Below are 14,760 nucleotides of genomic sequence, written 5' to 3'. Positions count from 1 at the left end.
AGTACTTTCCATCGAGAAAAACTCGAAAGCGACGGTTCTGCAGGAAACTTTTAATATAATTGCCCAGGTGTCCAACTATTCCCCAGTTCAGCAGTGTTTCAAGGATCAATTTCCGGCTCACTCGATCGAATGCTTTCGAGAGGTCGAGCGAGAGGCATTCGATATGCATATTTCTCTGAGTTGCATCTTCGAGAATTTGTTCGAGGCTGGAGAGATGGTCGTCGGTGCTAAGGCCTGGACGAAACGTTTTAAAAAAACGTGCCGTAATACAAAAAGGGGGGTGACGGAAGTTGTGACAATATGTGACAAGGGGGGAGAGGGGGTCTATTTTTCCAAATTTTGCGTGACATCATTTATGGACGGCCCCTAAGAGAAAACACATCTTACCTGTCGGCCCTTTATGGGATTTGAACTCAAATGTTTTCTTGCCGATACCACCGGGAATCGAACCCGGTACGCCTGGCATACCAAAACCAGACTCGCGCCAGCCTATCCGCTAGACCACATCGGCGCTTGAGAAATAAGAGATATGTACATATATGTATAGCGATATTAAGCTAGGAGTGTCCAATTGACACTCAAGATCTTATAAGGTAGTTTTTTGTCTGGGCTTTCAAGGAGCGTCTATAAAAAAGTAATGATGCTAATAAAGTTACATGCCGTCAAACTTTCAATAGTGTCATATTGACACTCAAGAGCGGATGAGGGTTAACAGATTTACATAGCAAACAGTTGTCGCGTGATTAAGGTGTGTGTCACATCTTTCAGTCAGAGCTGCTCGTTTCTTAAACCACGGTGTTAAAAGCCAACAAAACTATTGTTTATTGATTTCTTTAAAGTCTTTTTACTTGTTTATAAAAGTTTAATGGGTTTCTGACGTTCTCAATTTTTCTAGTCATGTTTACCTTAATTTTTCTTTAGAAAACAAGTAAAAATTAAAATTTTCTTATCTAGTTGAAAAAACCTAACTAGTTACGAATTTTACTAATCACTGTCAGCCAGGTTACCGCTTGGTTCGGGATCATCGCTACTCAAAAATTCCGCGTCCACGAGGTTAACAACCGGGGAACTACTATTCTTTAAATTTTGCAGTCTCCGTGCCCTCTCGGTGTCGCGACGAGCTTGTTTGTCCAGAATATGTAGGATTTTAATCATTAAATCGTAAATCCGTTCTCCATCTTCCTCATCCGTTTCGACAGAATCGATCAACGATTTATTTTCCCTGGAACTGTCGCTGTAATCGGCTGAGTCTCGCTCTTCGATGCTTAGTTGATCCGAAGAATGGGACGCAGCGGGCAGGTGACGACCACCAGTGTCCATTGTCTGCTCCAGCGATGATTCCATCAATGGCATCAAACCGACGCCAAACAGGGGAATCTAGGGTAATAAAACAACTATTATATTTAACGATTTGAAGACGTTGGTGCGACAACATATGCATACTGCATCTATGCATTGTACATTAAGCATTTGGTTATTGATTATGATGTAATCAGTATGGTAGAGATTTATCTGTACTACTTCGATATGAATATGATCTTCGTTTAAACTGTTGAACATTAAATCATCTATCTACGCATGATGAAGGAATTTCGCAACTAAATTCATGAACATTTAAAGTAAATTCAATACCAGGAACATGAGTGAAGTGATCTTACCGATGCATGTTTGCAAATGAACGCACTCATACAAGATTTGTCATCCGCTTTACAAATAAAAAAAAACAAAATGTTATTAAATTAGCTCTTTAACTCTCATCCGTCCCTGAAGTTTTTACCCGTCATAGTCCGTGGAGAGTCAATTTGACACTCCTGAGTGAAACCAATATATTTTTCTTGTTTCCACACCAATTAACAAAATTAATAGTTTTGGAAACCTCGTAATGTAACTTAATTATGTTTCTCAGAAAATATTCACCTCTAACATTTCAGTTTTCCGTTATTCAAAGTCTAAGAAAAAAACCCGAAAAACATGCTTCGGCAAAAAAAGAAACGTAAATTAGCTACGAAATGCTGAAAAAATGTAAATTAGTGTCTAAATATGAAAGCTGATGTTAGAAGTTATACGTTGTTTCGATTATAGTCGTTTTACCATCTTTATGGCATTCGCGACTTTATCAACGTTACAGTTGGCGGATCGTTTTTGAGAAACCATCCGGTACAACTGTGTTTGATGTTTACTCTTGGGCTCGAACTCGCGGACATCGGCTCAGGAGACAACAGACTTGCCAACTGAGCTATATAGTGGTGTAAAACCCTTACTTTTCAATCAGTGAAATTTTTTTTAAGTCATACCAAATAAATTAAAAAAAAAATATTGGTAAGTTTACGCAATTTGGCACATTTTTGCGTTTCTATGTTTTCAAAATACGAATCACTGAATTTTTGACTTATTTTCAAAGGAAGCTGTTTATTGAACTTTTCGTCAATTTGCAATTTCTCAGATTTTCTTGCACTTAAATTCAACTTTGCACGGGATTTTAAGTATATAATTGCAAGATTTCCATTATAGATTGCGCTGACTTAAGAATGTTCAGAAAGTATATCACAATTTTATTTATCATATTTGTGTAAAGTATCGCAGCGCTAATGTAGTAATTACACCACTAGAATCAATATGAAATTTCCTTTCTGATGAACATAAATTTATTGCGAAAATCTCGCGTAAATGTACTTAAAATCTAGTGCAAAGTGAGATTCAAGTGCAACAAAATATGAGAATTTTCGAATTAACAAAAAGTTAAAAAAATAGCTACCTTTGAAAATTCTTCAAAAATTCTGTGTTTCGTATTGTGAAAATATAAAAACGCAAAAATAAGCCAAATTACGTTAACTTTCCAATCCTCTTTTCAAAATTTATCTGGTAGGTATGACTTAAACAATTTTGATGATTCTTTGATTTAAAAGTATGTTTTTATACCCCTTTTTTAAATTTATTGTGGACATGATCCTAAAAAAATTTCCAAAAACTATATTCTTATGTGCAACGTATAGCTTCTAACTTCAGCTTTCATGGACACTATGTTAAATTTTTTTCAGCATTTCGTAGCTGATTTACAGTCTTTTTGCCGGAGCATGTTTTTCGGTTTTTGTCCTTAGACTTTGAATAACAGAAAACTGAAATGTTGGAGGTGAATATTGTTTGAGAAGCATATTTGTGTTACATTGCCGAGGTTTCCAAAACTATACATCGTGAACATCGTTTAAACTAGGAGAAGGAGGACACTTCCAATAGTGTCATATCGACACTCAAGAGTGGATGAGGGTTAAAGTTTATTCCGCATTTCCAACAATAAAATCTTTATTTTTGCCATCCATTTTAGGGGACGAATTTGGAATAGCAATTGAGTCCAAAAATGCAACACCCAATGTTAATTGGAAAGCACGTGAACTTGAAATGGGAAATATGGTGCAAATTTCTACATTGATTCGATGCATTTTCACTACAATAAATGACAGTATTGAAATTATGGCAATGTATTGTACAGTTTATGTGGACGACCCCTTTCCCTGAAACCTCAAACTACATTCAAAGTTTTGAATCGGTTTCCAGTCCCATGACCTTCCTTATTCGATGTGTGAACACGACAATTAGGCAACAACATTAGTAGAGAGTTAGGACAGTAACTCGATTCTTAAGCCATATTTCACAACCAGAGTCCCTTACGAAGATCTTATGTTCTAGAAAAATGTACTAGATGGAGAAAATAACTTTGTGTTGGGACACCTGATCACCCTAGAGGGTTTTTACCGTAAAAACTTTTACGTCTTTTAAAAAAAGTATTTTATTTGTACCCCGATGTTTTAATTAGTGTAATATCACCTCGTCAAACGGGGATACAACACTTTGCTGTCAACTTGAAAAACCAAAAAACCTTCTTTTTTGGTTTTCATGTTTGTGTGTGAAATTGAATAAAAAGTTACTTCATAATGCCATATTTTAACACATTGAGGATCGCGAAGAAATCGAAGCCGAATAACACCGATATTCGGCATTCTTTATCTCAAAATCCACTGAATCAAGTTCATCAAATTTAGTTTCTTTGTGTTATCGAAAGCGTTACGATTAAGCTTGTAGAATATAGTTTCAAGATTAAATTTATAACATTTGAGTTATGCTTCTGAATGTATCACATTCGCGGCAGGCAAAAAAACGGGATATCTCTCTTGTATTTGGTCCGAAATGCGTTAAGAGCTCTCATTTTTTAACAAGTTTTTATTCTTACATTTAACCAATGGGTCCAAATGATCCCTTGATCCCCAATTAAAAAGACATATTTGTGAGTTTTTGGCTGTAACCTATACTTGCAAATCATTAAAATAATTGAAATGTTTCGCAAAACTAAATTAAGCTAAAAAAATGTGAAAAAACATCCTAGTACCTACCCATATATGGGTGCGGTAGAGGGTTTGAAGATTCGATCATTCCTACACCTTAAGCATTTGTGAATTTCTTCAGGACGCATCCGGGCCACTCTATATTCCAATTTGCCTCTGGTACTATTCTTAACATAACACAAACAATGACAAATGTTACGATTGGAATTTTTGATTTTCTGTCAGTGTCATTCCAATCGCGCAGAACCAAGCTGTCTAGCCCTACAGCAGAGTTGCCAGCTCATTACTTTGAAAGGCATCAGATGGCGCCTCTTTGTTTACTATAGCATCTTAAGGTTACCGATTTCCGAGGTGTTAGATGATTTTTGTCATCGCTGGTTGGCAAGGGGGGCCAATCACCTGCGCGAAAACTTTGGATTTCAACAGCATTGACAATAACACCCACTTTTCAATTTCGGGAGAAATAACCTAGAAAATCAAGCATTTGATTATTAATTTTGCAATCCATAACCGGGCAAAAGCCGAGCAAATGTAATCAAACACTACACTATTCCTCAACAAACAAGGGAAAAGTGAACGAAAATTACTTGAAATGTGAATTTATCAACAAAGCACATCATCAGCGTTCAAATCGTATTTAAGGATATTAGTTTTTTTATTTTGTTAATTATTTCGATTGAACTTACTTTCAAAATTTCGATTTTGGATACAAAAATCGAAACTTATCAAAACTGATTTGTACAAAAAACCTCGACGTTTATTGAATTTCTCAGTCATTTTGCATCAACATTAAAATTTCGATTTTTAAAATTTCCTTTGCTCTCTCCTTCGGTGATTTTTGAGGATAAAAAACCCAAGACTTTGAGCACATTGAGCCACCCTTAAATCAAGACCGATTGAGCTGAAAATTCACAGGTCAGTTTTCTGGGCCAATCTTCAGAATGTTTATGGTCGGTTTTCAAAATTCGATCATGAAATTTTTCCCTTTCATCCATTGTCACCCTTATGTACAGTAGCGTTCATAATTGTATAGAAATTGAAAGCACGCACACTGTCACTTCGACTTTGAACTTCCATAACTTTTTACTCTGATGATATTTTTGATCAAATTTTCTGCATTATATAGATCAATTTATCACACTGTTATATCACAAAATTTGAGCTTTCTGGCGTTTGTGTGGCCTGAGATACAGTAAATATACGAAAATGGGACCTTTTGGACTTCTACCATTCAAACTGCAGTATCTCAGAAACTACGCTACATTTTTTGCAGAGTGATTGTTGAAAAATAAAGTTAGCATGTCTGAAGTTTTTGAAAATTTCTATCGATGAGATCAATAGTTACGCGATGTACAATATTTCAGGCATGAACCTAAAATGCGATTTGTATAGAATTTTGATCGATTTATGAGGACAATATCGTTTCCAACCAAATTGGAATAAATGGTCTATAAGTGTTTTGAAATTACAATCTCTCGATATTTTTTTGAATTTTTTCGTTGAAATTGATTTACTGGTTGTTAAACATAAAATAGGATTTTCCTATGAAAACATTCGTCCAAAATTCTATTGAAATCCCATTTCTAGGTTCATGCCTGAAATATCGTACCTCACGAAACTTTTGATCCCATCCATGGAACTTTTCAAAAACTTAAGACATGCTATCTTTATAATTCAACAATCATTCTGCAAAAATTTAAATAAAAAATTTAAGCGTAGTTCCTGAGATACTGCAGTTTGAATGGTAGAAGTCCAAAAAGTCCGATTTTCGTATATTTACTGTATCTCAAGCCACACAAGCTCCAGAAAGCTCAATTTTTTTGATATAATAGTGTGATAGTTGATCTATCTAACGCAGAAAATTTGATCAGAAAATATCATCAGATTAAACAGTTATGGAAGTTCAAAGTCGAAGTGACAAAGTGCGTGCTTCCAATTTCTATACAATTATGAACGGTACTGTATATTCTAACTTCACGTGGTTCTTAAAGTTGTTAAATTAAAAAAAAATTGTCAGATGTTAAGCCATAACAATTAAAATAATCTATTCTAGTGAATTCCATGAGCCAGTGCCCGAAATAAAAGCTGTTAAATTTCATTGAAGCTTCTAATTCATATGTGATGTGCTATCAAAAACAAAAAAAGCACCATCAGGCTACACTTGACCTTCGCTGGGTCGTCTACCGATGCTAGCACAAGGGCATAGTACGATTTAAATTGTCGAATCGAGCGTTCTGGCCGCGACAACATCCTTCTCGCACGTCTTTTCGGTATTACTTGAATGGTGTCCAGTATGCGTAGCATTATCTCGACCAACGGTGATCTCTGCTGATGACCCGCGGCAGAGTTACTGACAGAGTTGGCACGTTTCCGGATCGAATGTGTGTCAACGCCTGGAGGAGCAACGGAACGGGTCTTGCCTAAACGGCGCAAAAGTCGCAGCAATATTAGCCGCACCTCGGACGGGAAAGAATGTGGCGTCCTTGACACATTTGGGCCCTGAATTCGGCTTTCGGGCACTAGCACAGCACTTACCGAGCAGCAGCAGAAATTCGTTAGCACAACTGATAACAGAACTAAAATGGCGAACATCGTGATGTACGGTGCAGAGGTTATTTATCAACTGGTATGGCCGAAGATCTGTTTGCATTTAGGCATGCCTTTTCTTCTGGCGGTAAAACCCACTGTGTTGACTGTTTACTTTAACCTCAGCCTGTTGACGATGAAGTTCACAGCACAGCGCGTTGCGTCTCGCGTTGGCCGAAAACTGCATACATATGCATAACAGTTACGTAATTAGCAGAACAACAGCTGACGGAGACAATGCTGATGCATTTATGCTCACCTTCGGCTGGGTTGTATACATACTAATTTACCGAGTGGGTTAGAGGTTACAACATTATGATAATCATTAGTCGATCACCGCATTTGAATGCAAGTGCAGATTGTCATTCCCAGACGGAAGGCCTGTCAATTTCGATGCCGTACAGCTCAAATCAAACGCATCGATGAAAAGTATAATCTTGATCACAATTAAAGTGGTAACAATAGAGTGATAAAGGGAGATTTGAATTTAAATGAGTCTAACATTCATCTCACTGTTTCGTTATCGTTTGAAGTTAGTTTGAACTTTAATAAAATTATTTATGGAAAGTTGTGTAACCAGCATCCAGCAAAAAAGTTATGTGTTTCGGTTTCAAATAGTTCAGGCCAAATGGTATTCCTCTGTAAAGCGTAGTTAATTTCGAAATAGGACAGTAAAGAATGGGTGTGTCTTAAAAACTATTTATTTGATCGAAATACTTTCTAATTAAGAAATGAAGGAAACCTTATGAAAATTCATGAAAAAAAATTACTCGAAGTGGTTATTTCAATATCTCCATTGCGAGACCATTGCGAAGTCACGTCACTAAACTCGCAGAATGAGGTCCTGCATTTTCCACCGCATACCAAAATAAAGAAAAATATAATTTTCCTTAAACTAACCATCTTATGACATATAAGGCCCTTGGAGCCAAAGAGATATAGTTATGGTTGTCAGATTTTAGCCAGCTTAACTCATGAATAGAATTTAAAGGATCATTTAGCAATTATTCAATGGGACTTTACAGTTTCTTTGAGAATAACATTTGAAACATTTAAATATTAAAATCTTTTAATCACTGTTTTGTAATTGAGTTTCCAAAATAAAAAAGGTTAGAAAAATTAAAATTCGATACTTAAACCACTGATCATACTGACAGGACACTTAGAACAAAAATTCGATCATTTTCTGGCTAATTTTTTTCGTCAAATTTAGCAGGTTCGCAATACCGATGGCAGGTGGCGAACCCATAATTTTTCCGGTAGAAATTCCCTGTAGGAAAAATGTACCTGTTCTGCACGATTTTATCGTCTTAATTGCCTGTTTTTTTGCGAAAGTCGGGTGGCACTTTCTAATTGGGATAGCATTTCTTCAAATCGATCGATGCGCACTCTGGAACCGATATTGCGTGCTATCGATTCCAGAGTGCGTGAATTATCCAAAAAACGAAATCGACTGTCCAGTCAGTATGATCAGTGCTTAAACGTTCTAATATCCATATTGCCTTACGTTTCGATTCAAATATCGTAAAGCAAATTGTTTTTTATTTTCATTTATTATGTGGCCAGCATCGATCAGTTATTTGCAGAACATCATTCCATTCAATTCAAATTGGATTTGTTTAACATGTTATCAGCGTTATAGTTGGCTTTAGAAGCTTTTTATAATGTATCATCTCATGAAATATCTTAAATGACTGAGCAATAACCTTTTTTGCTTAGCTTATATCATCTTAAGTCACAGCCAGAACTTATATCTGATCCCGTAGAATAATAAAAGAATACTATTATTCTTCTTGTTTTGCTCATGCGTTCCATTATGTTAACATAAAGACATTAAAATAATAGAAAAAATAAACCGGCCGGGCCTACTGTGGAGAAGAGAACGCAGAGACATCTGGGACACAGGAACAGAAGAAACGTGGACTTTTTCATCTTGTTGCTTACGCAGCCACCTATTTGGCATCTTTTCAAACTTAACCATATTTCGCGAGGAATCCACGGAAAATCCGGTGCACACTTTCAAATTTTTCCCACCCACCATATTTAAACACTTTAAGACATTTTCTTATCAGTTTAACGATGCAAAATTAAAGATTTTATGAAATTTTCGCGGATGGAGAGAAAAACGCGTGCGATTGGCAAAAAAAATACATCGCCTACTCCTTCATTAAAAACAATTTAAATTTTTATTCAAAAATCACAATACTTTGAAGATTTTTGTTTCATCTGATAAACGTATTGATATTTTCAAAAGATCAGCAAGTCAGCAAAATAAATAACTCCAAGAAAATTAGTAAATTATTGAATAAACTACTAAACACACAATTTCGACAATTGTGGAAGGCTCCATCGAGCAAATCAAAAGAAAAAAAAACCCAACGCCTCCATCGAATGAGGCCCCGTTAACCGATAAGTCACGTTTTAGTAACTTTTGGGATTAAGCTTATGCTTTGTGCAGTGACGGGGTCTTAGTCATTCAATGGCCTTCTACTTAAAGTGCAACACTAGCAATTCGATAAATAGTCTTGTTTGACGGTCGCTTAAAATGACCCCAGTGTGGATTCAATTGGTACTTTTGGTAGTTTGTGCTCTATGTTTGATGCAGGTAAGTCATAATTAACGATCCTACGAATAAAAATCGTTCTAAATATTTGTTCGATCAGTGCATTATGTTACTATTACAGGTCAAAGGTATAGAGGACATCAACACAGTAGAAGATAATGATACGCCCGATACATCTTCATATGAAGAGCGAGAGAACGAGGCACAACTTTCTCCGTTGATTCATCTTATTCACAAATCAATTGAAAGAGACGAAAATTCGACTTTAAAAAAGCGTGAATCAATCTACGAAAACAAAAATTCTTCAGAAGACATCATCGAGGTGCCAAAGTATCCCAAGAAGAGGCCAAATTGTCTCCGATCGTTTCTCATTAATCAACTGAGAGAAACTAACAAAAACATCAATCGACTGTTGGATTGTCTCGTAAACTATCATCCAGAAAACTCACAATGCATAGAGGCTCCTTCTACAGTGTGTCCTTGCAAACTGTGCAATCAAGAGATTGAAAAATTAAGGTCTCGAGACAGTGCAAGTTCTTACGAAGATGAAACAACTACCACACGCTCAAAACTGGTCTTCCAGAGAGAATACCTCAAAGAAGAAAGCGAGGAAGTGGACATGAATCGATACAGCAATTCGAAACAGTACGACAGTGAAGAATCAGATTGCACATCCACAAAACGGTGCCCAACGACCGCAACAACAACAACTCCTAAGCCTCGGAAACGATGTAATAAGACCACCACCACCAAAGCGCCCTGTACGACGACGACGACCAGGAAACCGACTCTCAAGACCCGGAAGCCCTGCCGAAGTGCGGACGATTCCTGTATGTGCGTCTTCTGTAGGGAGGATGGCACCTGTGCGGGAGATTATGATAGAAAGTAAAAATAATAAATTTATTGTTAGTTGTTGTTTTTGAAGAAGTGTTCATTTTGTTTGTTTTCCAAAATACCACTCCGTAGGACTTTACATAAGAATTCCTGTGGTAACGTGTAGTCGTAAAGAATGGACTTTATCAAGAGTTGATTGTTTTGGGAGAATAGTTACTGCCACCGATGTTGTTAGATGATATGTACCTCAATCCGCGTTTGTCTGAAATTCTAGACTTGAGATTCAACACAGATTTATTTGTTGAAAAATTTTGGTCTTCTATCTCCGCTCCTGGACTCCTGTTGGTTGCCTATAGTGCGCGTATAGTCGTCATCCCACTCTCTATATAGTTTATCTCAACTGTCAGTGGATGTGATATCAATCTCTGATGATTCCGTTCAGTATTCCATGCTTCCTAGGCTTCTTGCTTCAATATTACACTGCTTTAACCTTACACTGCTTCACCTCAAAATTCCACAAAATTCTCCAATAAGCTGTTGCCTTCCAGGTTGTAACAAAAAACGTTAAAATTCACAGATCACTATGGATCTCCTTTTCGTCAGCTAGTGAGTATTTTTTTTTCCAATAATAGCATGGTGTTTAACTCTGCGTTGTCTGAGACTAGAACTTTCGGGTTGCCATACACAACAATGCTTTAATAAGTAAAAGTATATGTATTTATCCATCGACGAGGTCAGCGTAATCGATGTGAATTAGCTCCTACCCTTACGCCTTGTTTTAAATTAATGTTTTAAATTAAGATACGATTACATGGTATTTGTCGCTTCAGAAATCTGCTTACAAAAGGCTTGATGTGATTAGGAGTACGGGCTTGACTATGTTCCTGTTTGAGATGAAGTCCCGGGTCATTGAAATATGGTTAGGTGTCTTCGTGGATATAGGGTTGTCCGGACTCTCTGCTTTTGTTTCTATTACATTTCAACTAGGCTTGCGAACTTAAAAAAAAATTACGAACGTACACAGAAAAAAAATTTGACTGTTACGTGTCACTGAAAACTGCAACCTTTAAAAAAAATCACCTGTAATTAACAAAACCTGTAATTTTAAATTGTTTTCCTTGAAAGTTAACGAATTTATTATTACAGCAAATGTCCTGTAAAAAAGTTGTACACTAAAAATTAAATGTCACGTAATCATGTTTTCGACCTGTAAAATTACGGTAAATGTCCTGCTCCTTTTTGTTACAGGACATTTGCGTAATTTTACAGGAAATAATTTTTGCTGTGTAATGCTAACCACCAGAATTCCAGCACGGTATATTAGAGGTTATGTATGCTGGTTTCTGTTCTGCGGGTACTGTATCTAGTTTGGAAAATAGGCACGTACAGACGGCGCATCCTACGGCGAATGGAATCTTCCAGGGACAAACCAGTTTGTTAAAGTGGAACGCTTCTAGTTGATTAGTGGATTAGGCGCTTTTTTACTGATGAAGGGAGCACCGAGCGTGTACTCACCAACAATTCTAAATGAGCGTCTTTATAGTCTCCGGCTAGCGACAGATTCCGCAAAATTCAATCTCGAAATTCGAGTTTTCATACGATTGCCACAGAATCTCCAGGTAGTGTTAACCCATGCCCCTCTTTATTTCTTCGACATTTTTCACAACTTTAGGTTGATTTATAAGGTGTTCCTGCCTAATGGTTCAGTACTTTTCGATTGTGTACAGCTCCGGAGAGTCGGGAAGTTCAGCTTTTCCGGCACAAAATCGACTCCGTTCGCCGTGTAATTTACACTCTACCCTCTTCTTGGAGTAGTGGCAGGATCCCAAATCTGGCCAGAAGAGCGTCAGACCATAGTCAGCCTTGAGGAAAGCGAAGGGCCGCTTCTGAAAGCACTCTTTGAGATACAATTGCTCATTCATAATTATTTTCCTGTTGGGTAGAGAGTCCTCTGCGACCATTTATTTGATCTTTTTTGGTATTACGCCATTGCACTATTGGTTGAAGTTGCTGCGGTTCACCGGTAGCACTGCGAGTACACACTTACTTATCTAAATAGGTTTCTAAGTGCAATCTAAGTTCCCTTGAAAAGAACACGCATGTACTGCATCATTCAAGCGTACAATTACGAGATATACCCGTCTTGCATTTCACTAATGCTAAAACAGCCAAACTTCATTGAAGTATGTTTGTCAAATTTTTAACGACCGGGATTCAATCTCATGACCGTTGTCTTAGAAGACAAAGACGCTTAGCAATTCAAAAAAATCTTGGCGAGTTTCGAAACCATTTTTGTTCTGAGGTCCTCAGTCCTCAGTAACATCAAACTTATTCTTATCCGTCACATAAAGGTTTTCAGGAATCAGCGTGACGTCTGCCTTGATATACAATCAGTCTCAAAATTGATCGTACACCCAGGCGCGTCTTCAACTTTGCACTTCGATAACTTTTTACAGCAACGATATTTTCTCTTCAAATTAACTTGTTGTTTCAAAACGGACATATCCTGTGATTTGCTGGAAGTTTGCTGTATTTTGTAGGTGGGTGTGTAGAATGATGCTTCTATTTGGTTTTCGACATTAGGTCTGTAGTTTTCAAAATGGCGTCCAAGCAAGAGGAGCTACGAAGAATCAGAATTTAGTACATGCGTCGTGAAAATCCAAACTACACGCCCGCAGAAATAGCAAAATCATTAAATGTGGCTAAATCAACCGTCACCAACGTAATAAAAGTCTTCGGGGAACATATTTCGACAAATAGGAAGCCGGGATCTGGGGGAAATCGAAATCCGGGAAAAAGTTGACAAAGTTTGATTGAGTGGTAATGAACGACGAAACCCACGCCAAGGCAGCCTTCAGACAGCTTTCAGGACAAGAGTTTTATTCAGCAACCGGAAGGGGAAACGTGGCAGACAATTTCAAGCATGTTATACTATCAAAGTTTGCCAAGAAGTATCTCATTCGGGATGCTATCTGTATCTGAACTTCAGATTCTGAAGCTTGTAAAACGACATTTTCGTTTCAGCCGGGACCGTCAACTAGGAAATTTACGTAAAAGAGTGTCTTCAAAACCGTTTGCTGCCTTTCCCGAAGAAACACGACTTGTCTGTGCTGTTTTGGCTGGATATGGCATTTGGCATTCTGGCATTATGAAAAAAGGCCATGGAGTGGTATGCTGCTAACAAAATTCTGGTTGTGCCCAAAGATAAAAACCCTCCAGAACTTCTCCCAATCGAAAAGTATCGGACGATAGTTAAGCAAAACCGTTTGAAGACCCGAAAAACTGTAAGCAGCGAGAAGCAGTTCAAAGCAAACTGGCGTTATGCGCCGAAGAAAGTGGATAAGATGACTGTACAAATCTGATGGCAGGTGTCGAACGAAAGGCTCGCTAATTTGGAATAGGTCGACCGGAATTTCAACTGAGTATTTTTTCCGTCTTTTTTATAGATTGATCTTCAAAAAGAAATATACTTTGATTTTTTCAACAAATTAATAATCGATTTTCGCGCATTTTAGTTTTACCACTTTTTGATCCGAACATCCTTTAACCCTCATCCGCATTAGGGTGTCATTTTGACACCATTGCAAGTTTGAAGGCTTGTAACTTTTTTCAGAAGCTTCAAAATACAAAAATTTCTTCGGGGACCCTAAATGAATTCAAAAGTTCTTCAATATTGCATCTTTACTTTTTTTTATGGACGAACCCTGGAAGCCTGGACAAAAAAACTCCCTTTTCCGACTTTTGGTGTCATTTTGACACCACAAAAGTAAAATCTATTTAAGTCGTTTGAATTATTATGAACTTCATATAAAACTTATATCAATAGAAACCTTGTAATGTCAGTTAAATATGTTTAGAACATTATATACAGCTAAAGTTACAAGTTTTCTTGTTATTCAGCATGAAAGAAAAAAAATCCGAAAAAACATGCCTCACGAAAACTGCTGTAGTTCATATGTTACAGGTCCAAAAAAATATTTGCCTTATGCATATGAAAGCTGAAGTTAATGCCTACATCATGAAAACAAGAAATATTTTTTTTAAATTTTTTTAATGAAATGGTCACAAAAAGTTCAAAAAAGTGGTCTAAAAAACCTACTTTTCATTCGATTGCTAGTAAATACTGTTTGAGCGGTGGTAGAGTTTTGAAAAAAATATGACTACAAAATCTATTAAAATTCCAACATTTTGCTGTCTTTAGATTTTCGATGCAACAAAAATTGAATTTACTGGAATTTTTCAAATTTCACTACTTTGCGCATTTTTTTACAAATTGAAATTTCATCTGTTTTTGTGGTCCACCGTCAGGTTGTACCCGGATTTTTAGTGCTTTTACTTTGTTTGAACCAATCAAAAGTATATTCATTGGAAAGCTAATTTAATCTTCATTCTAGTGAGGTGCAACAAATCACGCTGTGAGATTTCACAAAAATATGAAAA

The 14,760-nt window shown here is 36.8% G+C and overlaps 1 protein-coding gene across 2 annotated transcripts; it reads right to left on the bottom strand.

Annotated features, from left to right (window-relative positions):
• Nucleotides 1–900: 900 nt before the first annotated feature.
• LOC129750896 (uncharacterized) lies at nucleotides 901–7,066 on the bottom strand. 2 transcript variants are annotated; one of them, XM_055746056.1, is made up of 2 exons: nucleotides 6,873–7,066; nucleotides 901–1,377 (listed from the first exon to the last, which is right to left on the bottom strand). In XM_055746056.1, exons 1-2 carry the CDS (start codon nucleotides 6,927–6,929, stop codon nucleotides 985–987), a joined length of 450 nt encoding a protein of 149 aa, XP_055602031.1. In that variant the 5' UTR covers nucleotides 6,930–7,066; the 3' UTR covers nucleotides 901–984. The 2 variants fall into 2 exon arrangements, with proteins under 2 accessions (XP_055602031.1, XP_055602030.1); XM_055746055.1 differs by lacking the exon at nucleotides 6,873–7,066 and adding an exon at nucleotides 6,504–6,608.
• Nucleotides 7,067–14,760: the final 7,694 nt, after the last annotated feature.

Source organism: Uranotaenia lowii, chromosome 3 (assembly GCF_029784155.1).
Source record: "Uranotaenia lowii strain MFRU-FL chromosome 3, ASM2978415v1, whole genome shotgun sequence".
Lineage (NCBI taxonomy): Eukaryota > Metazoa > Arthropoda > Insecta > Diptera > Culicidae > Uranotaenia > Uranotaenia lowii.
The sequence above is the reverse complement of the archived record's forward strand: the minus strand, read 5'-3'. Positions and strand labels throughout refer to the sequence as shown.

What these genes read in the sequence shown, in the direction of transcription:
- LOC129750896 (XM_055746055.1), bottom strand. Translation starts at nt 6,587, where the DNA reads ATGTTGTCGCGGCCAGAACGCTCGATTCGACAATTTAAATCGTACTAT. An exon ending in CGGTAGACGACCCAGCGAAG is followed by an intron (nt 1,378 to 6,503) that starts GTCAAGTGTAGC and finishes TTATTACCCTAG; the next exon opens with ATTCCCCTGTTTGGCGTCGG.